This window comes from Malaya genurostris, chromosome 3 (assembly GCF_030247185.1).
Source record: "Malaya genurostris strain Urasoe2022 chromosome 3, Malgen_1.1, whole genome shotgun sequence".
NCBI lineage: Eukaryota > Metazoa > Arthropoda > Insecta > Diptera > Culicidae > Malaya > Malaya genurostris.
In genome coordinates, this window is record NC_080572.1 from 189,910,966 (window position 1) to 189,934,253 (window position 23,288).

Below are 23,288 nucleotides of genomic sequence, written 5' to 3' on the forward strand. Positions count from 1 at the left end.
TCTCCCACGATCGACTACCGGGGACCGGGAGCCCAGACAAGTCTGGTAGCAAATCGTTATCTAAATGAGTTTTCCATACGCAAATCTAACGTCTAGTTCAATTGTTTTTTGTTTTCCTATGCTTGTCTTGGTGCACCGCATCTGTTTGAATCGCTCCGAAAGACCTGTAATTTAAAGTGTAGTAAAGCGATAATCATTTCTGGCGAGCGTTTATGATTGATTAGGTACATGGTATTCCGTGAATTTTTACGATTAAATTTTAACTAAGCTGACAATCACAGTATCTTTCCAATCAAAATGATTTTTTGTTCATTTTTTCCCTCACGCTTCGTCATCGATTCTAAGTGGTATTGGCAGTTCAATCTGAACTGATGCTACTACCTATCAATTACAGGTCGCCATTGTTTATATTTTATGTATAAGGTAAAGGTCCCCCCCTTTAATATCAGCTATAATAGTCATCTCATATACGAAAACCGTTAGTTAAAGTTAGATCTACTATCTCTATGCGATAGGTTAACGTTAAGGATAAGATGAAAATAGACGCATTCACTTCGAGCTTTCGCGTTGCTGCTGTCCCGGGTAGATGTAAATAGCTAACAAAGATCAAAATAATAACAAATTTTACCATCATATCTGTTGGATTGATGTTTCTTTGTTGTCATTGTGATACTTGATATTTTCTTGTATTTCATCGAAAGCGTCATGAAATTTTACAATATTTACTTAGTTATTATAGATCAATGACTGTTGGAACGATCGCCTACGATTTGCATGAAACTTTGCACGTGAAGTAATTTTCACTGATCTTGAGTTTATTTTCACTCAAGACTAATTTTTTAAATGAGCATATGTGTGTTTTAGCCACATTATTGTCAAACAATTTTAACCAGAAATCTATAGCTTCTACAAAAAATATGTCTGAGAAGAGGTTATAGGAAAACAATTGAACTTCTTCCGATTTTTCGTGAAATCAAAAATAGATTTTATTTTTCAAAATTCTCAGTTATATTACCGTACGATTTTTTAAAATTTTATATCACAAAACAAATGTCAAGTAACAAGAAAAATAACGAATGTTTTAGAAAGTTGGAGAGATAATAAATGAAAAGGTTTCCCGAGGAAAAACTTTTTACCAATTTTCGAAAAACGATGCTTTGATAGGAATAAATATATTTAAGCAATGAACGTTCAATGAAAAAAGCTCATAGGAAGCTACTTCAAAAATTTAGTCATTTTCGAGATATATGAGGAACTAAATCGAGAAAATGGATATTTCATGAGAATACGCCCTTTTTTGCCTTTCTCATATAGAAAGGTTATGCAACCACTGTGAAATTCGACTTTTTAATCGAGTCCCGGAGGGCCGAATTTCATATACCATTCGTCTCAGCTCGACGAGCTGAGCAATGTCTGTGTGTGTATGTGTGTTCCTGAAGTTCGTGAAACTCATTTGGATCCGACTTCCGATTTCGGAATTACAGGGTGATATACACCAAAAATCTGAAAATAATGCATTTAAAATGTGAAATAATATCACTCACTTTTCTCAGAGATAACTGAACCGAATTTCACAAACTTGAATTCAAATGAAAGATCTTATAGTCCCATACAAAGTTCCTGAATGTCATCTAGATCCGAATGATACAATGATACAGGATGATATACACCAAAAATGTGAAATTAATATCACCTAATTTCCTCGAAAATGATTGTACCGAGTTTCACAAACTTAGATTCAAATTATAGGTCACATTTTATTTATTTATTTATTTATTTATTCCATTTATTCATCTGACAATATAATAAGCCTTAATGAATATATCAGTCAAGTTATAAAATATTCGATCGTAATGGTTCCAAAACAAAGTTCCGGAATTTCAAATGTACCCAACTTGATAGGCTGATATGCACCAAAAATATGGAAATAGTGCATTAAAAATGTAAATATAATGTCACTCACTCTTCTCGGAGATAACTGAACCGATTTCCACAAAATTAGATTCATATAAAAGGTCTTATGGTCTCATACAAAGTTCCGGAATTTCATTTGGATCCAACTTCCGATTCCGGAATTACAGGGTGATATGCACCAAAAATGTGAAAATAATGTCACTCACTTTTCTCGGAGATGGAAGTTCTGAAGATGTCATAAGAATATTCTAATTTTTATTCGGATCAAACCCCTGGTTTCGGAGATAGGGTGTTCAGTATGAAAACGTCAATTTCAGGAATACTTTGTTCATAAGCTACCTTTTTATATTGGTGATTATTTGTAGTTTGCAGACCATGAGACTCTGAAACCAAATAAACCATTGATAGTCCAATAAATGATTTGCTAAATTTTATCCAAGTCCGACTACCGGTACATTTTTTCCCCACATTCAAAACGTCATAGAGAACCGAAAATAAACTTATAGTTCATGTTAGTGTATGGTTGAATGTTCATTCAATGTCACGAATAATAATCAAATATAATACAATGGAGCTCACTTCACATTTTCACATATGATTGAATAGATTTTCACTAACTTAAATTCAAATGTAGTGTATGAATTATGTATTATGAAACAAACACTATTTTCTGAACTTTTTAAATTGTAGTATTTCGGGGAATTTCTGCTGCAATATATAGGAAAAAATGAAAATGAGGAAGGCATCATTACACCACTAAAGACTGTCCCAGAATGTATGGACGCACTTTGATTTAGCTGCAAATAATTCACAAGTAGATAATAAAATTTTATTCGATATACTGATAATATTAGACTACAGCAACAGAATATTATTCTCAACATTTGCTACTTAGCCATTGTAGACTAGATGGCGCACCTTTTTGCCAACGTTCCTCATTAAATTCCGTACAGACTTCTTGGCGACAACTTTTGACACTTCTTTCCAATCTTTTTCGAACTGTTGAATGGTTTCGGCTGCCGAGACATGTTTCCTAAGATGTGCCTTCGTTAATGCCCAAAATTCCTCAATTGGTCGAAATGGTGGACAATTTGATGGATTCATGTCTTTTGGGACGAACGTGAAATTTTTGGTAGTATACCATTCTACCGTTGATTTCGAGTAGTGGCATGAAGCAAGATCTTGCCAGAAGACAACAGGATCCTTGTGGCTTCGAATCATGGATAGCAGTCGTTTTTGTAAACATTCCTTGATGTATATTTCGCTGTTCATTGAAGCAGTAGCGATTGCTTGACAGACCATAGCTTTCTGACCAAATTTTTCGCCTTCAATCGATGTCTCGGACTGGTTTAACACTTGTCCTTCTCGCACCGTATAATATTGTGGTCCCGGCAACGAATTGTAATCGAGTTTCACGTAGGTTTCGCGTCCATGATTATGCAGTTCAAATTTCCAGCAGATTAGGTGATCCTAAAATTTTGGCACCCTTATATATATATATATATATATATATATATATATATATATATATATATATATATATATATATATATATATATATATATATATATATATATATATATATATATATATATATATATATATATATATATATATATATATATATATATATATATATATATATATATATATATAAGAGCGATAAAAATCAACGTGTTTTGTCGGGTACGTCACATATACCATCATATCTCCGGAACCAAAAGTCACAGCTATTTGATCTTCGAACTTGATCAATGGTCCGACAGTAGCTTTCAAACGAGCCCAAGTTTGTCAAAATCGGTTCAGCCATCTCTGAGAAAATTGAGCGCGTTCAAATATCTTCGAAAAGTGCACACACATACACACACATACATTATCCTATCTCGTCGAACTGAGTCGAATGATATATAACACTATGGGTCTCCGAGGCTCCTTTCGAAAGTCGGTTTTTCCAGCAATTCTAATACCTTTCTATAGAGAAAGGCAATAAATAGGAAAAAAATCGGTTACATGTTTTAATGAATTGAAATATTAACCACACGTATTTTTTCGAATATATTAGAGTAATATCATATTGAAAATTCATGGTGGTTTTAATTCAAGGTGGATACAATCGATTTGCTATTGTGATATGGCACACGGAAAGACCGCAATGAGCATTTTGGCGAAAAAATAGTTGATTTTCTGATTTCAGTTAGTTATTTTTTGAGACAACTAAAAAAATCTTACTTTTGTTAATTTAGATTTTTTAATACTCATTCTCTTAATAATAATAAAATATTTGTTGAAATGGTTATTTTTTTAGTTGAATTCATCAATTAAACGTGCTGTCATTCTTAGCTAAGACACACTTCATTTCCATTCAACTAATTTTTTAGTTGAATTAGAGAAATAAAACGTTGTTTTCAATCAACATAAATGGTTGAATTGGCTTCTGCAACTTGCAGCAATATGGCGCACTGTCACCGGAAATACGTTAATCGTACTGACTATGACTACTAGCCACTAGATGGCACACCACTACCGAAAAAAAAATGGATTTGGAAGATACAAAAAACATCATTTGACATATACAATTAGAGCGCAACATTCGAAACTAACTTCACTGTTCCACGTAAAAACATTATTACGCACAATCGCTTGAAATGCGCACAAATTCTGAATAAATACACTTTCCATTAAGGTGACCATGGAAGCAAGCCACAAATGGAAACCAAGAAACCACCTACCCTCCCACTCCACCTTCCTCCCTGCTCTTGATGTAAACAAACCATGAAACACTTTTTTCTACGCGTAGGGGTAAATATGTTGCGTAGAATTGCTACTGCAATTTGGTGACATAATCACTCATCGTATTGATATATGTTTACGATAAACTATCAAGTCTGAAGAATGATTTGTTCGAAACTTTTTCGGACCTTCATTAGAAGGTTTCTTCTTAGAATGTTATAATTTTTACTCACCTCAAGATTTCAATTGCTGTTTATAGCTCTGTGACATAAGTAAGCTTTATGAAAAACTTTTGAATTGTTCTTCACCGGTAAACTTATCCTCTGATCTAAACATTTTATTATAAAACCTTTAAATAACTCACAGTTCTGGTTTTGAAAATTTTCCAAAAAATCACGATAATTAGTTTGCCGGCCTGCTTTAATATTGGTAATACCACCCTTTTATATTGGCAGTGATGCCATTCATAATTAGAGAAAAAACTGGGATTATTTTCAATTATTCGCACATTGATGTAGTTAAAATTACGGATCAAAACTACTTTCGTACGTCACCATCTAAAATTTCAATATTTATAAAAAAAAACTATAACATTTCCCTTATTTCCATTTCAAACATTGCTTCCCCTCCAAGTTATCTGCAACCTTGTTGTCTTATTTACCGTCGCTATGGAATGCAAAAAATAAACAAACAGTTCAAGTATTGCAATCTTTTCAAAATGCCTCGTCCATCCAAGAAGAGGAAAACAGCACTCATTCGCGAAAATCAATAGAAAAATAGATGGAATACGTTGATAGAGTGTGTTTTGGGTAGTGAGTATGTGCGGGACTCATCAGTTCAAACAGTGGAAGAACTGCCAGATGTGCCGGTTCAAAACAATACCACGGAATTTAGAATGAAATTATATCTTCAAATTTGCATGATAAATCTTTTCAGAGCAAATAGACGATTTGTCATTAAGCCCTTTCGTCAAGTGCCACTTGACTGTTCTCTGGGTGAGGTTGCTTTCCTATCCGAAAACGATGTTGTTGTCGACAAAACGGAAAATGTAGAATCTGTTGGTTTGTATTTTATGAATATGGGAGCTTCATATTCAAAAATTGAAATTAATATAAAAGCCATTGCAACATAGTTTGTTCTGATTTCGTGTTACTAACAATGTAACAGCTTCCTTTTTACTTTGTAATGTAAGAAAAATGCCAAGAACAAAGCGAGGGCAAACAGTAAACTTTCTTCTTTGGCACAATTCTTTTGTTCGCATGATTGCAATTTGTTAACTCCAGAATGAGCATGAAGATGAGATAAGTCCACTCTGTTCTGCTAGGTGATTTGAATAGTTTCAATGTTTACATTTTTTCTTGCACCTGCATTCCTTTCAGCACACCAATATTATCATTTCATTCCTCTCTACTCACAAATACTATTACTGTATGAAAAAGTATTGTTTCACCAATACTTTTACATTTATTTTCCTTGGCTTCTGTTCACGGTCACCTTAAGAGTTTACGTCATTTTTACATATCGGTTTAGAAAATTATATATGGATACATCGTAACACATGCGAAAAACATCAAAACACTTTGCAAGCAGTTTCAACAAGACAAGAATTTTTTAATGGATTGTTTTGCTTTGACACTTCTCATGAGTTGTTAGCTAAAAAACTTGTTAATAAAATTTTTAATTTAATTTTTCTATTCTTTGTACTTACTGTCCTTCAGCAATGATAGTTATAGATAGATAGAAACAAATTTTCTGATTTTAATAACAAAGTTAGTTGTCAATGAGAATTTCGTGTTGGATTGAAATATTGCTGGTTTTTGTCCAGGAAATTCTCTAAAAACAAGAGTTCTTTTCAACAAAGTAAATTCTGAATTTCAACTAATTTCATAGTTATTTTGGAAATTTTGTTGTTAAAATCAACTAATTCGAAAACAGTAACCCGAATTAGGCGTAGGGCTAATTTCGGTCGTTTCGTGCTGAAAAATCACCTTTATGGATTGATATTACGACTAGGTATCTCAATTTGAATATATACATCCCGTTTGAGCGTCTCCAAGTATGTTTTACCGGCGGTTCAACATGTGGGCCAGCATAGGCATGTTGCAAAATTACTATGTCGTACCTTTTATTCATTTAATAATATAATTTATAAAGCACACTGCTTAAGCTCTGAGATGCCGCAGGCTTTTTCTTATTATAATTAATAAATTATATGATAACTAGGATAATTTCATTAGGTAATGGGTCGTAGTGATCGACATCTGGCCGATCCAGCCTTCAACTGACGATTGGCAGTTGTAGGAGAGTTGAATATTACATGAGAGTCATCAAGATGACGTTGGTACGATCGAACTTTGTCGTATCTATCATTTTGCTTGCGATGCACGGCTTAAACGCATCAATTGTCGTTGGTAGACCGCCCCAGGGATGTTTTCACTCGGTTCATGTCACGAATAGCCATCCATGGTCAGGGTATCCATTTTTTTACCTGGCGTTTCGGATTATCGCAATGAAACCACTTTTTATCGTGCGGTGAACGACTCAAACGTGGTTAAAGCCGCTAATAAACGACAACAACAACAACAACAACACTTTTTATCGCCAGTAACAAAAAAAACAATTTCTTTTGTGCCGTTGGCGTAGTTGTTCGCATGTGAATAAATGACGTTCGGCGTCCCTTGCCTTCAGTTCAGACGGCACCCGATAGCCTACCTTCCGAATCTTTTCCATTGCTTTTGAACGTTGACAAAAGACCGACTGAGTAAATTCGAATGATTTTGCAAGTTCTTCTTACGTTTGCAATGGGTCTTGATCAAGAAATTCCTCCAATTTTCCATCTTCAATTATTGATGGCTCTCTGATTCTTTTTCTGTCTTTTAAATTAAACTGGTCACTTTCAAATCCGAACGACACGTTCGCTCAGCTATAGCATGCTCCCCATAAATTTCTACCAAAAGACGATGACTTTCAGTGGCTGTTTTCTTCGTATTAAAATAAACAATTGTTCGCCACAAAATTCGACATTTTCAACTTCAAAAATATTCCTGTTGTTTATGCTTGACAAATGTGAGTAAGCTAAATGACACATTCTGATTTTGAAACTGTAAGGCAACAACTTCCCAATACTTATTTGGAATGGTGAATCAGTGGAATAAAAATTACGCCATCTGTAAGAAAATGACACGAACATATTCATGACCTATTACAATTTTACCGAAAATGTAAAACAAAAAATGCGCCGAATATTTTAATTTTTTTATTTCAAATTAAATTGTTAGAGTGTAGTTTTGCTTTATTGAATTCTATATCCCTGATTACAGCACCTCGGCGAAAGACCGAACGATTGTAACTGAGTGTAAATAAACATGCATCATTAATTCTCTGATTACAATAATAAGCAAAATTGCTTTTGAAAAAACATCTAAAAAACAACACGATGAAACTATGACCAATTCCTACCTATTTCATATCAATTAATCGCCTATTCTACGGTAACAGAAAAACGCCTAACTAAACTAAGATAGGACAAGATTTTATTGCTGTGCAGTAAGAACGTTATATTGTCATTATTTAGGTTCGAATCAGCTTCCAGCCAGAGAAGATAATACGTGACATTGGATAGATAACAATTCGTTTACTAACTTCAGTAGCATTGTGTTCTCGCAGTGGTCCGGTCCGAGTTGATCGGAATTTCAAACAGTCGTTGTTGTTGTTGTTGAAATGAGTGCGTTCCATTAGCTGCAGAATTGACCTGATACAACATGGATGCACATGAGTGTAGTAAGCTAAGGTTTATTTGCTGAGTTGTTAGTCCATCAATCTTCAAACTAAACCTTACAAAATCTTCAATAGCGATGACATTTCAGCCCCACTGTGGATGTTCTGGAGGCGTCGGCGTTACGTAGTGGTGTTCATGACTTTTCTTGGATTCTTCAACGTCTATTCGCTGCGAGTAAATTTGAGTGTGGCCATTGTTGCTATGACAGAGCTTCGGCGATTCGAGCTAGAGAATGGAACTTTTGAGTTTGTAAATCAATACCGTGACGACGGAACGGACTTTGCCAGGATAAAAGGTTTTTTTTTCTAGGAACGAGAATTTGACTGGAGTTCTAGTGTACAAGGTTACGTTCTAAGTTCTTTCTTCTACGGATACGTGTTTACCCAAGTGCTGGGAGGTTACATGTCAAATAAATTCGGGGGTACAAATGTGAGTATTCGTTTTCATTGGTCACAAAAGGTAAATTTTAAGTCGTTGTAGGTTTTTGGAGTCGGCATCGGAGTAACGGCATTTCTTACGTTACTGACCCCACTGGCAGCCCGAGCAGGAGTTGGATATTTGATTGCAGTTCGAGTTTTGGAAGGTTTGTTCGAAGGTGTGACTTTCCCCTGCAGCCACGCTATCTGGTCTCGGTGGGCGCCACCCAGTGAAAGATCACGTATGGCTTCGATTGCGAGTACGGGTGCTTTTGCCGGGACTGTCGTGACGATGCCTTTGAGTGGATTGTTGGTTAATGCTCTTGGGTGGGAGAGTGTGTTCTATTTTTTCGGTGTGGTAGCCTGTGCTTGGTACGTCACTTGGATTCTGATCGTAAGGCGATCTCCGGAAGACGATAAACGCATATCGGTTCGTGAAAAAGCTTTTATTGTTCAAACATTGAACCGGAACGAAGGAGAACGGGAAGATGTGCGGCACCCGTGGAAACAGATGCTATCCTCCAGAGCGGTCATTTCCATGTCGATTGCTAGTTTCACAGAGGATTGGGGTTATTATACTCTTCTGACGGGATTACCAACATTCCTAAAAAGTACAGATCAAATTGGACATTAACGGAAAGAATGCATTTCTAATGGAGACTCCCCTTGCAGCCGTTCTCGGTTTTGATCTGCAAGAATCCGGTTTCATCTCAGCCCTTCCCTACCTGCTGATGGGTATTCTGCTGAGCATCGCTGGATATCTGGCAGATTGGTTACAGATTCGTGGCTTCCTGACGACGACCCAGGTTCGTAAGTATTTCACCTGTGGAGGCTTTCTAACTCAGCTGATCTGCATGATGCTCGGGGCGTGGATTTTGAATCCCATCCCAACCATCATCTGTGTGACGATTGCTGTCGGCATGGGAGGAGTCGCTTGGAATGGATATCTGGTAAACCCGCTGGATCTGTCACCGAAAAGTGCCGGTGTGCTGATGGGAATTGCCAATGGCTTTGCAACGATTGCGGGAGTAATAAGTCCCATTGTCAGCGGTTACATCACCACCAACAACAGCGAGGACGAATGGAGACTGGTATTCTACATAACAGCCGGAATTTATGTGATTGGAACACTGATCTACTGGATGTGGGGGTCCGGTCAACTACAGTCATGGTCGGTGGAGGTCAGAGAGCAACGTAAAAATCAGCAAATGAAAGAGACGGGACATTAGTTACTGAAAACGTTGAAAGCGGTATGAATAAAGCTATGAAACTATTCAATACCAATGAAAAAAAAGGTTTATTTTTTGCGACCTTCAGGCGGATCGACACCCTTCACAATCAACTTTAAACCCGTCAAGTCAGCTTTTGTGCTATTCAATTTACAATACTCTTGGAATTTTTGCTGCAATGCACGATTGGTTTGCTGCAGTTCGTCTCTTTCTGCCGCTAGCAGCACGTTAATCGATTTGGTGCGATTAATTTTGTCGAATAGAAACTCAAACTCGGATGAACTTTCCGTCCCGTTGGATCCTTCTGCGATACGTTTCTGGAAATACTTAAGATCATCAGCCGTTTCATATTTGGTACAATTTTGAGCCAAGCTTAGAATTAGCCTCCCCTTTTTCAACTGTTCGGAAAGACGTTTTTGAACGTGGAATGCATCGTACGACAGCTTTTTCAATCGCTCCATTTGACTTTCTTCCATGTTGACCAGTTTGCGCTTCAGCGAATCCAAATCATTCTCGGCGTTTCGCTTCGCAAAACGCTCTGTGATCTTCTTCCGTATTCCGGTGATCTCAACTTCCAACAATTTCTTGTTCAAACGTTTGATTAAACCATTCAATTCAGTGATTTTCGTTCGATTATCGGTAATAATTTTCCTGGAAATCTGATCTCCATCGAACATTCCGAAGTAAGCTTTTTCTTTCTCCGGGTGTAGAATTGTGGTGAAATAGTTTTTCAAAACCGATTTGATTTCATCGTGCACTTGTTCCATTTGGTTAATTTTTCTGTCCCGAAGGCGATCGCGTTTCTCAATGTGCTTGAAAATATGGAATTGTTTAAGTATCTTATAATCAATTATCGCTCAAGTTTAGGCTCAAGTGCTTACAGCATTAATTGTGTCGTCATTTCTTTTGATGAATTCTATTCGGTCGTCTACCAGACCCTGTTCCATTTCTTCTTCAAGTGAAATCAACGCACCTTCCATTTGTTCGGTGCACTCGTTATTGTGTCCCTGCAATGATATAATAAGGTCAACCCTTATTAGACCGATCCGACTCCGACTTTTTTCTACTTCGGTCTAAAAAGTCTGTGTAAAAATACACAAAAGAACCATACCTCCTTCAGAGCAATATCTCGCCGAAATTCTGTCAACCGATTCTGACAGTCTTCGTCGTATTGTTCCGATAAATTTTTCGTAAAATAACGATGAATTTCTATAAGCAAGATAAGTTAGGATCGTTCTTTAACGTGTGTCACAACATAATGCCTGTATAACAATCAATCAACCGTTTCAGACGCTGCCAATTCCGTGAATAAATATCTTCCATTTCAAATCGATCATTGAACAACCGATCAATGTACAAGTTCTTGCGATCGAAAATAGTTTGCATATTCTGCATAATCTGCAGCATTTCCTCTTGAATCGCTTCGAACTTCACATCCGAACACATCCGTTCCCAATCGGCGAACGCTCGTTTTTCCGTACCCAGCGTGAACTCTTGCTCCCGTTTCAATTGATCCTAGAAAAGAAATTGTTTTACTTCCGACTTGAAATCCGAATCGGAAACATCATAACTCACCAGGACCACTGTTTTCTTTTTTTCTTCCGCAGCCACTTTCCTTGCTTGCCGTTTCTCAAGTCGTCGGAGCTTTTTCAAATCGATTACCGGTGGTGGCGGTTCTTCAGTGCGTTCTGGCTTGAATTCTAGTTCCAGGCCAGCCGTTGCAGCTACTCGTGCCATGATTGACTGCTTGTTAGTGTTTCGTTGTATTTCTAGGGTCACACAACTTTTTTTTTATTACCTAATTGTTAGCATTTATTCTACATACGAACCCAGCAAAGTTTACTATGATTGGGATATAAAAATCCAAGCTAAAAATCAACAAACGATCAAAGTTTGCTCTAGTGATTTGCTTTCTCATGAAGCAAAACTGCTGTGCTATCACTGTGAAAGCTAACTTTCGGAAAAACTACAAGAATCAGCCACATGGGGTTGTTCGAGCCATTGATGTGGAACAAGGCAACCAAAATTTCTAATAATCTACAATCAAAAAGTTCAATCAATCCGAACCAATACCGAACATCACTTGTCTTGATTTGCATTTGTTTTATAACCGACGAAATTACACCATTATCCCAAATATATGCAATTATATCTTTGTACATACTTGCGATTTCGATAATTAAGCTTCTCTTCGCCAAGGTTGTGTTCAAGTTTTTTATGCAAGCAGTTTTTTAGCGTTAAGTTTCTCTACCATTCTGCGATTTCGGTTGAAGCGATAAACTATTTCTCATTATCAATCGAGATCATCTTATATAAATTAGAAATTAATCTTAAGCATTCAAAATTTATCCAATTTAGTTATCAATTTCTCATGGGGAAACTACATAACATGGAATTCCGAGCTTGCATGACACAAGATCAGAGCATACCAATGACGCAAGTGTGTTTTAGGGCGTTTTAAAGGTCTATTTTCACGCTTCAAATCTGATTTTCTCAGAAACAGTGACGAATATCAAAAAACCCAACTGACCATCTCTTAGAAAATTAGTTTAGATAATTCTGTGAATATTTCAGAATGATTCATTGACAGCGGTAGGGAAAGTCTTTTTTCTGAAGGAAGAATTGCTTAGCTGAAAACGCCGTCTTTCAACTTGTTCATTGAATATCTCGCCTTCAGAAGCATGGATCAAAAATCTATCCTGACAATGTCTAGATAATTTAATTTGAATGCGATTAGTGCATGAAAACATATATGTTGTCGCGATAAAAATTAAGTGAATGTTATTTTTGTAATGGTAAGTCCATTTCTATGGCGGCACATTTTAGTTCCCTGGTAACGTAACGAAACATGAGAGAGAAATAAAATCGGCCAAAAAGGCTGCCAAACAAGCGGTAGCTTTATTTGATTTTATGTGATGTAGTCAAACTTGTAACCGAAAATATCAAAACTTTCTTGGCCACCCGGCCGCATCGAGAGTCATTTTACACATTTAAGAGAGAGCATGGAGAGAAATTTAATACGCGCAGCGAGCCACACGGTTTTACGCTAACAACTGGCCTCAGCCCGCTTCAAATCGTTTTCTGGCACGTTTTTGTCTTGCTGTCTAGCAACAACCTACCTCTAGCATGCTAGGAATAGGACTGAAACTTTAGCTTTAATTTCGGTTCTATTTATAGATTCGCGTGCTTCCAACAGCTTCGTTTTTGCATCGATTAACCAATCAGAGCGATGCTCTCTCTTTGATACATCGCTTACTCCTTCAAAACCGTCGTCTATGGCAGGAAAATCCGGTATGTCGGAGATTTTTAGCAGCCAAATAGGACACTGCTCGCTACTAATCCAAATTTCAATCATATATAATTGAAAATACGTGGCTTGATACATTCAAATCGAAACATAGAAATATTTCCTATGAAATGATGAAATAATATTAATAATTGATACAAAATAGATTGAGCTGTAGGTGTTTAAAACCTGACCACATTTCTACGTGTAGTTTTTCTTGAATTTCTGATTTGCACCCCTATATAGAAAATAAAGATGTGTTCCACATCAAAAGGCCCCAGACACGGGTTCCTTCCGAAACAAGAAACAGAAACGGAAAAAAAGTTTCATAAATATTCCGGGCCTGTTGATCCTGCACACGGAGAAACCGCAGATCACAAAATTACAATATAGCAATTGTTATTGCACACCCTGGTATTTTCACGCCTCAATGTTATTGATTCAACTAGCATATCTGTTGATATTGTCATAAACATTCAGGTGAACGAAATGGCAGTATTCAAATGCTGTCACTTGGCGGAGAACGAAGACAGCAAAACGCAGAATAAAAATGCTCTTCATTGCACCAGAAACGATTCATATTGAAAATTTTCAAAAGCAAATGAACATCATTTATGTCAGTTGTATTTTCTCGAAAGTGCGTTAGGCTTATCAGCAACATTCTTGAAAACGGAATCAAAAAAGCTCTTTCAGCAAGCCATTCCGCAAGTGAATTTCTGCATTTCTTACTCTGTGAACAATTTGCTGGTGAATTGGTTCTTGGAAATGAAATATAATCATCTGTGAGTTTAGTGATAAAGTCATAAGGAGCTACTTAGGCAAAATTTCGTAGCTCAAGCGGTGAACGATTAGCTGCCCCCCGAAGAGACTATCAGTAAAAAATGTTTATGACAATAGACTGCCTTCATGCACACTGGTAACTTTGCTGGGATTGTGTCATTGCTCAGTTGCACGAGTGACACCTCATTGAAAAGTATCATTTTCCGCTTAGGGTGTATGTCATTGCTCAACTGTCATTGCTAAACTACCAGCACGATAAAGCACATATATGAGCGTCAAAAGTGACTCAATTTTACAGTACATCTAACTCATATTTAATGCATTCTGACATATTTTTAAGTGCTAAAACATGTATTTTTAAACATTTACTTGAAAGTCTGGGTTTGTGAAATTTAGTCGTTTCACGAATTACGTTCTTATAAGTTTTACGTCATATGCACATTCGCGTCATCTGTAACTTTCATTATTTTTTGCTGTGAGGTTAAAAACGGGGCAAAATAAACGTCAATAATAATACATAAAATTGTACTGGATGACCGTAAAGAGAAACATGACGACAAAGCAGAAAGTGAAAAAGATGAACTTGTGAGACGGTGTGTGTTTGAATTTTACAGGTGACCTACTTCCTCATACGATGTATTTCATAAAAACCTAATTTGTCAAATGACGGGAAATTCCATTGGTAACGACTTAATGTTGGGTTAGCATGAATTTTACTGGTTTCGACTGTAATGTACATTCGGCTAGCGGGTGCCTCATTATATATATTTTTTTTATTTTAATGAATTTCATGTCGTGAAATTTTAGACACAATATGAAATGTTCTTGCACGTAAAATTGCGTGAACTGCGACGCTCCATTTAGGTGCATCTAATAAGAAGTTCAGGGGGGGTTAGGGTCTAACACTTTGGAAAAATCATTTATTATTTTTTTCATATTTTCTTATAGTGAAACATTTGAAGAATTTTCTGTGAAATTTTCAAGCCTATTGGAACGAAACTCTGGAAGTTATGGACCTTTATCTATGGCTATCTCATTCTACGAAAAAGCAAGAGCTCACCGCACAGACCCAAGATTTCTACTTCGATTGACTTTAAAACTTGACAAAACATTCCTGAAATGTTTCGTTATAATAAATTATAAATGAAAAAATATGATTTTTTTTTAAATGTTAAACCCTACGGGCTTCGTGGAAGAATTAATTGTTTCCTTCGATTTTATAGACAAAAACCTTTAAACGCGTTTTTCTCGAAAGCAGGTTTTGAAAGTCCGTGTCCATCGTCATTCAAACACTACTGGACTAATTTTTGTCAAATTTTGCACACACTTTCTACATATAATAAACCAGACCCCAACGTTTTCCTTTTCGTTGTTTGTTACTTTGGGGAGGTTTAACAGCTACAAAATGGCGGTTTTTTTCGTAAAAATCGTAGTTTTCACTTTGAACAACCACCAAAAATTAAAAAAAAATTAAAAAATCAAACAGAAACGTTGGGGTCTAGAAAAATTTCTTCTCTAAATATCCTGCGTTCATTTGTTCACTTCTGATTAGTCTACGCTGAGATACAGTGGACACCGTAAATCATGATTTTTATGAAGCGTCCTCAAAAATATCTATTCACCGACTTATTTCTCAATATTGTTCCATGAAAAAAATACAAAATGTTGTTCGAATGATGCTTTTTATCATGCAAAACATTTGAATTTATTTTATTGAACGATTGTTCTGAAAAAATTCACAAAAAAGATGATTTTTTTCATCGTTTAGACCCTACCCCTCCTACCTAACAGCTATAGGCCTGGGGTGTCTTTTGCTGTATCAAGAATACGTCTCCACATAACTCGGTCCATGGCTGCTCGTCGCCAGCCATTCAAGGCACGGACGTTTCTGAGATCACCCTCCACTTGATCGATCCACCTTGCTCGCTGCGCTCCTCTTCTTCTTGTACCAGTCGGATTAGATTCAAGAACCATTTTCACTGGGCTGTCGTCCGACATCCTTATGACATGCCCAGCCCATCGTAGACGTCCGATTTTAGCTGTCTGTACGATGGGTGATTCCCCTAGCAGCTGTTGCAATTCGTGATTCATACGCCGTCTCCACGTTCCGTCTTCCATCCGCACTCCGCCATAGATGGTCCTCAGTACCTTTCTTTCGAGAACACTGAGGGCGCGTTGGTCCTCTGCCAGCATCGTCCAGGTCTCGTAACCATAGAGAACAACCGGTCTATTGAGCGTTTTGTAGATGGTCAATTTCGTGCGGAGGCGTACTTTTCTCGATCGAAGGGTTTTTTCTGAGTCCAAAGTACGCACGATTCCCTGACAAAATACGTCTCTGTATTTCTCTGCTGGTGTCATTGTCGGCGGTCACCAGTGAGCCCAAACACACAAACTCGTCAACCACCTCGATATCGTCACCGTCTATCAATATTCGTGGTGGGAGGCGTAGTATTTCTTCTCTAGAGCCTCTTCCTCTCATGTATTTTGTTTTTGACGCATTTATGGCCAGCCCGATACGCCTAACTTCAGCTTTCAGTCCGATGTAGGTTTCCGTCATCTTCTCAAGGTTACGTGTCACAATATCAATATTGTCAGTGAGCCAAAAAGTTGTACGGACTTTCGGAATATCGTGCCACTCGTGTCGATCCTCGCTTTTCGAATCACACCTTCCAAAACAATATTGAACAGGATACAAGAGAGTCCATCACCTTGCCGTAGCCCTCTCCGAGATTCGAGGCTCCAGTAAATCCCGCTTGGTACGGTCCTACGAATTCCTTAGCTATTGGTGGTAGACGACGGCAAAGGATTTGGGAGAGCACCTTGTAGGCGGCGTTCAGTAATGTGATTGTGAGGTAAATGCAACAATCTAGCTTATCGCCCTTTTTGTAGACGGGACATACCACTCAATCCATCCATTCCTGCCGTAGAATCTCCTCCTTCCAAATCAAAGAAATAATCCAGCGCAGTGCTCTATCCAGTGCCTCTCCTCCAAGTTTGAGCAGCTCGCCTGATAACTGGTAATTGCCTGCGGCTTTGTTGTTCCTCAGCTTGCCGATCTTCTCACTTATCTCCGACAGATCAGGTGCTGGGAATCTGTCGTCGGCTGAACGTGCACCCAGATTGATTCCTGTGCCGTTCTCTGTATCGTGTGCTTCGCCATTCAGATTCTCGCCATAGTATTGCTTCCTCATGTCGATCACCTCACGTTCGTTCGTGAGAAGGTTACCACTAGTATCTCTGACATTTCGGCCTGTGGCGTGTAGCCTCTACGTGAGCGGTTCACCTTCTGATAGAATTATCGTGTGTCATTTGCGCGGTACAGCTGTTCCATCGCTTCGTAATATTGGTCTTACTGGTGGCGCTTTTTGCTCCGGAAAACCGTGTTCTGTCTGTTCCGTGCCTGTCTGTATCATTCCTCGTTCGCGCTAGTGCGGTGTTGCAGCATCTTCGCCCTTGCTGCATTCTTCTCTTCGACCAACTGCTGACATTCGCCGTCAAACCAGTCATTTCCTCGATTCGATAACCTAGTACCTAGTATGGTTGCAGCAGTGCTACTCACGGCGGACCTTATGTTCCTCCAGCCGTCTTCAAGGGTCGCCGCGCCAAGCTGCTCTTGCATTGATAGCACTTGCTCCAGTTGTTGCGCGTATTCCTCTGCAGTACGAACGCTACGTAGCTGCTCGAGATTGAGTCTCGGCGTTCCTGTGCGACGAGTGTTGTTCACCGTCGATAGTTTTGAGCGCATACAAACCGCGACAAAGTAGTGGTCAGAATCAATGTTGGCACTGCGGACATTGATGACGTCGGAGAAGAATCGCCCGTCGATGAGAACGTGGTCGATTTGATTTTACGTATGTTGAGCAGGTGATCTCCAGGTGGCTTTGATTTATCTTTGCGGGGGGAAAAGGTGCTTCGAACTACCATTCCTCGGGAGGCTCCAAAGTTCACGCATCGTTGGCCGTTGTCGTTAGTTACCGCGTGCAGGCTCTCCAGCCCGATGACAAGTTTTACATCCTGCCGTGGACAACTGCCGTAGATTCGTTCCAGCTACGCGTAAAATGCTTCCTTCTCGTCATCGGGTCTCGTCTCATGAGGGTAGTGCACGTTGATGATGCTGTAATTGAAGAAACGGCCCTTGATCTTCAATACGCGCATTCTATCACTGATTGGCTGCCACCCAATCACGCGCTGGCGCATCTTGCCCAACACTACACATCCCGTTCCTAGAACGCTGGTTGTCCCACAGCTCTGGTAGAAGGTAGCCGCTCGATGCCCACTTTTCCTGCAGTGCTACGACATCGAAGCCGCGGATTTGAAGCTCATCATGCAGCATTCGGTTGTATCCTGGGAAGCCATGCGATTTCCAGTTCCAAGTGCCAAGCTTCCAATCGTAGTTCTTATTTCGTCGCGTAAGCCTTTGCCGATTTTTTCGAGTTGTATTTCTTCTTTGATTTTACGTAACAAGTGTTTTCCGGGTGGCTTGTTAGGCCTGCACCAACCTCCTGTCTCGTCGGAGGGCCATCGTGTCAGCACTGTTTAGAGTTCCACACTGACACAAGGACGGTAATCAGCCGCTCCTAACATGGAGAACAGACGCTGTTTCGAGCCGCCCCAACATGGGGAACAGTCGCTCGGGTAGGCTTGCTCTCTGTAAAGAGAAAGCAAGCCCCCCTTCCCTGTCAGCATACGATCAAGGTCCCACGGGGTTGATTACTCGATCTTTCCTTTGGTTCTTCGTACCCCAGCCGGCACCGCGGGGAGGTAGGGATAGGAGTTACTGGACAAGAGGCTATGAATCACATTGGAGCCTGAATATCGCTTTGTCCAGTCGTTTACCAACCAATAGAGTAATTAAATGATATAATAAATAAATGGATGTGGGGGTAAGTAAATGGATAAACATATTGAGAAATATACAGTAAACTAATTAGTTTTTCTATTAGCATAAGTAGATAAGAAAAAAAATTTCAATGAAAAAATACCAAAATAATTGAGTGAAAAAATAATCAAAAATTGTCAAATAAACATATAAACATTAACAAATAATTTGGTAAATTAATAAAAAGATTATTTAAAAATCAACGAAACAATAAATAAGAAACAAATAAATAGATTCAATAAACATTTGAAGAAGTAAAATTAAAAACGTATAAATTTATAAATTTTATGAAAAAAAATAATAAAACATTAATAAAACTAATTAATAAATCAATAAGTACATGGTTTGATGAAAAATTTAAAAAGCAGGTACATGAACGCAAAAAAATACGATGTGTGTTCGTTATAGCAAATCAAAAAAAATTCGATCAAGGCTAATTTATAAAAAATTGCGTATGTGTTTTTAGCCGCATTATATTCAAACAATTATAACTGGAAATCTCTAGTTTCTACAAAAAATATGTCTAAGAAGAAGCACGTAATCAATTGAACTTTCTAAAACAATATACACTAAAAAAAATCTTTCAATTTTTCGTGAAATCGAAAACTGAATATATTTTTCAGAACTCGCGGTTCACCGTACATTTCTTTTAAATTTTATATCACAAAAGACTTCAAGTTACAAGGAAACTAATGAAAAATTAGAAAGCTGAAGAGATAATCAATCAAAAAGTTTCCCGAGGAAAAGCTTTTTAACAATTTTCGAAAAACAATGTTTCTATAGGAATAAATGAATTTGAGCAATGAAATATTATTCTCCAAGCTACGTTCAACGGAATAGTCCATAGGAAGCTACTTCCTAAGTGCAGTCATTCTCGAGATATATGAGAAACTAAATTGAGAAAATTGATATTTCATGAGAATACATCCTTGTTTTTTTTAATTAGTCTGAGTTCAGTCACAAGGTTTTGTCCAGTTTTCGTTCTAAGTGTTTTCATCTCGTTTTTGCATTGAAAGTACTTCAAACTTTTACATCAACTAATTATTGTACAACAATGACCAGGAATGAAAGTTAAAAAGCAAGTAATACTATAAGCCGTATTTGTTTTTGCACAAAACTAAAAATACTGTTTCGAAAAAGCAGTTGTACGCTTTAAAATTGGTAGTCAATAAATTTTACTCTCATTTATGCTTCTTCAAATCCAACTGTAATTAATGCTACAATACTGTGTCAGAAAGACTGACTCTTCCTTTTCATTACCATCACATTGATTTAAGAGTCGAAACTTTATTTTCAAAACTGTTAGCCTAGAGTGTGTCTTTGATACCGTTTTTAATGACAATAATTATCTTGAATCGTTATTCAGCTGTCAATTATCGAAACACCTTCTTCCGATTCGATTATAGCAGGCATGGCCTCAGTTGCTACGTTTAATTGTCCCCCAGCTTCCTTGTCATTATTAATAGAAATCCAGTTCCAGATAGAGAGGTAGATACTTTCATGGCAGAAAACGGTGTGTCCACGCGAGACTACGCAAGAGATACTCGGTTGCTGCATGATAAGAGGAAAAGGTAATAAAATAATTACTACGATAATGAGTGTTTGCAAACGCTCGCGTTTATGATGGCTGGTGAGACAACATAAGTTTACCTGCGTAAATCAAGATCAACCTGGGGCGAAAGGTGGGTAGATGGGTTTTTGCACCATCGGAGTTGTATAGCGAATTTCTGTAACATGTTAGGTTTTGGCGAACAAATTCAAATGTTAATACGAAGATATTTCATAAGTATAGGAATAAAATCTACTTTTATGAACGAAGCTATATATCCTATGAACAATTCTATGACATTTCTTGCTTCTTAACGTTGAAAATCTCCATGATTTCATGAATCACCGTTCGACTTGTTGGCCCTTATAACAGTTCTGACTTCCACTTTCTTTTTCACTTCCCTCCAGGGCTGGAAAAATCACCAAAAATCAAAAATCACCAGTGATCGACGATCACTGCTGATCTTAAGATCACTGATCTTGAACTTTAAAAAATCACTACTGATTTGATCACTACTGATCCTAGCCTAAAGAAAAATCGTCGTTACATAATCGCACTCATCTGATCCTTATGTGATTTGATTTCGTGTAAGATCATGATTATGGAATTAGGAAATCAGAGAAGATTTTAATTCCAAAAAATCACTACTGATGCGATCAGAAATGATTTGAGCAGAAAATCGTTTTTGATGAGGATCAGCAAAAATTGTACAAAGGGGTGAGCAAATGATACAATTGTATAGATTTTGCATAATGCAGGTGATATGCGTGCGAGTGTTCAAATCGGAGAAAATTTTCTGTTTTGTCGCTTTTGGGAATCTAATGATGGGCGAAAGAGCGTGTCAAATCAAAATCAAATCAAAATCAAATCAAAATCAAATCAAAATCAAATCAAAATCAAATCAAAATCAAATCAAAATCAAATCAAAATCAAATCAAAATCAAATCAAAATCAAATCAAAATCAAATCAAAATCAAATCAAAATCAAATCAAAATCAAATCAAAATCAAATCAAAATCAAATCAAAATCAAATCAAAATCAAATCAAAATCAAATCAAAATCAAATCAAAATCAAATCAAAATCAAATCAAAATCAAATCAAAATCAAATCAAAATCAAATCAAAATCAAATCAAAATCAAATCAAAATCAAATCAAAATCAAATCAAAATCAAATCAAAATCAAATCAAAATCAAATCAAAATCAAATCAAAATCAAATCAAAATCAAATCAAAATCAAATCAAAATCAAATCAAAATCAAATCAAAATCAAATCAAAATCAAATCAAAATCAAATCAAAATCAAATCAAAATCAAATCAAAATCAAATCAAAATCAAATCAAAATCAAATCAAAATCAAATCAAAATCAAATCAAAATCAAATCAAAATCAAATCAAAATCAAATCAAAATCAAATCAAAATCAAATCAAAATCAAATCAAAATCAAATCAAAATCAAATCAAAATCAAATCAAAATCAAATCAAAATCAAATCAAAATCAAATCAAAATCAAATCAAAATCAAATCAAAATCAAATCAAAATCAAATCAAAATCAAATCAAAATCAAATCAAAATCAAATCAAAATCAAATCAAAATCAAATCAAAATCAAATCAAAATCAAATCAAAATCAAATCAAAATCAAATCAAAATCAAATCAAAATCAAATCAAAATCAAATCAAAATCAAATCAAAATCAAATCAAAATCAAATCAAAATCAAATCAAAATCAAATCAAAATCAAATCAAAATCAAATCAAAATCAAATCAAAATCAAATCAAAATCAAATCAAAATCAAATCAAAATCAAATCAAAATCAAATCAAAATCAAATCAAAATCAAATCAAAATCAAATCAAAATCAAATCAAAATCAAATCAAAATCAAATCAAAATCAAATCAAAATCAAATCAAAATCAAATCAAAATCAAATCAAAATCAAATCAAAATCAAATCAAAATCAAATCAAAATCAAATCAAAATCAAATCAAAATCAAATCAAAATCAAATCAAAATCAAATCAAAATCAAATCAAAATCAAATCAAAATCAAATCAAAATCAAATCAAAATCAAATCAAAATCAAATCAAAATCAAATCAAAATCAAATCAAAATCAAATCAAAATCAAATCAAAATCAAATCAAAATCAAATCAAAATCAAATCAAAATCAAATCAAAATCAAATCAAAATCAAATCAAAATCAAATCAAAATCAAATCAAAATCAAATCAAAATCAAATCAAAATCAAATCAAAATCAAATCAAAATCAAATCAAAATCAAATCAAAATCAAATCAAAATCAAATCAAAATCAAATCAAAATCAAATCAAAATCAAATCAAAATCAAATCAAAATCAAATCAAAATCAAATCAAAATCAAATCAAAATCAAATCAAAATCAAATCAAAATCAAATCAAAATCAAATCAAAATCAAATCAAAATCAAATCAAAATCAAATCAAAATCAAATCAAAATCAAATCAAAATCAAATCAAAATCAAATCAAAATCAAATCAAAATCAAATCAAAATCAAATCAAAATCAAATCAAAATCAAATCAAAATCAAATCAAAATCAAATCAAAATCAAATCAAAATCAAATCAAAATCAAATCAAAATCAAATCAAAATCAAATCAAAATCAAATCAAAATCAAATCAAAATCAAATCAAAATCAAATCAAAATCAAATCAAAATCAAATCAAAATCAAATCAAAATCAAA

The 23,288-nt window shown here is 36.1% G+C and overlaps 2 protein-coding genes across 3 annotated transcripts; one reads left to right on the forward strand and one right to left on the reverse strand.

The window, feature by feature from the left end:
• Positions 1-8,307: 8,307 nt before the first annotated feature.
• LOC131436964 (sialin-like) lies at positions 8,308-10,088 on the forward strand. Of its 2 annotated transcripts, none has more exons than XM_058605974.1 (5): positions 8,308-8,434; positions 8,497-8,671; positions 8,732-8,851; positions 8,903-9,449; positions 9,511-10,088. In XM_058605974.1, the coding sequence occupies exons 1-5, from the start codon at positions 8,406-8,408 to the stop codon at positions 10,065-10,067; spliced, it is 1,428 nt and encodes a 475-aa protein (XP_058461957.1). In that variant the 5' UTR covers positions 8,308-8,405; the 3' UTR covers positions 10,068-10,088. The 2 variants fall into 2 exon arrangements, with proteins under 2 accessions (XP_058461957.1, XP_058461958.1); XM_058605975.1 differs by having other exon boundaries at positions 8,314-8,450; positions 8,511-8,671.
• A 47-nt stretch (positions 10,089-10,135) lies between these two features.
• LOC131434151 (uncharacterized) lies at positions 10,136-11,859 on the reverse strand. Its single transcript, XM_058600799.1, has 5 exons — positions 11,643-11,859; positions 11,330-11,582; positions 11,179-11,276; positions 10,949-11,074; positions 10,136-10,879 (listed from the first exon to the last, which is right to left on the reverse strand). Exons 1-5 carry the CDS (start codon positions 11,802-11,804, stop codon positions 10,136-10,138), a joined length of 1,383 nt encoding a protein of 460 aa, XP_058456782.1. The 5' UTR covers positions 11,805-11,859.
• Between the last annotated feature and the right edge of the window lie 11,429 nt (positions 11,860-23,288).

What these genes read in the sequence shown, in the direction of transcription:
- LOC131436964 (XM_058605974.1), top strand. Translation starts at nt 8,406, where the DNA reads ATGGATGCACATGAGTGTAGTAAGCTAAG. An exon ending in CATGAGTGTAGTAAGCTAAG is followed by an intron (nt 8,435 to 8,496) that starts GTTTATTTGCTG and finishes AATCTTCAATAG; the next exon opens with CGATGACATTTCAGCCCCAC. An exon ending in AGAATGGAACTTTTGAGTTT is followed by an intron (nt 8,672 to 8,731) that starts GTAAATCAATAC and finishes TTTTTTTTCTAG; the next exon opens with GAACGAGAATTTGACTGGAG.
- LOC131434151 (XM_058600799.1), bottom strand. Translation starts at nt 11,804, where the DNA reads ATGGCACGAGTAGCTGCAACGGCTGGCCTGGAACTAGAATTCAAGCCA. An exon ending in AAAAGAAAACAGTGGTCCTG is followed by an intron (nt 11,583 to 11,642) that starts GTGAGTTATGAT and finishes TTTCTTTTCTAG; the next exon opens with GATCAATTGAAACGGGAGCA. An exon ending in ATGACGACACAATTAATGCT is followed by an intron (nt 10,880 to 10,948) that starts GTAAGCACTTGA and finishes CATATTTTCAAG; the next exon opens with CACATTGAGAAACGCGATCG.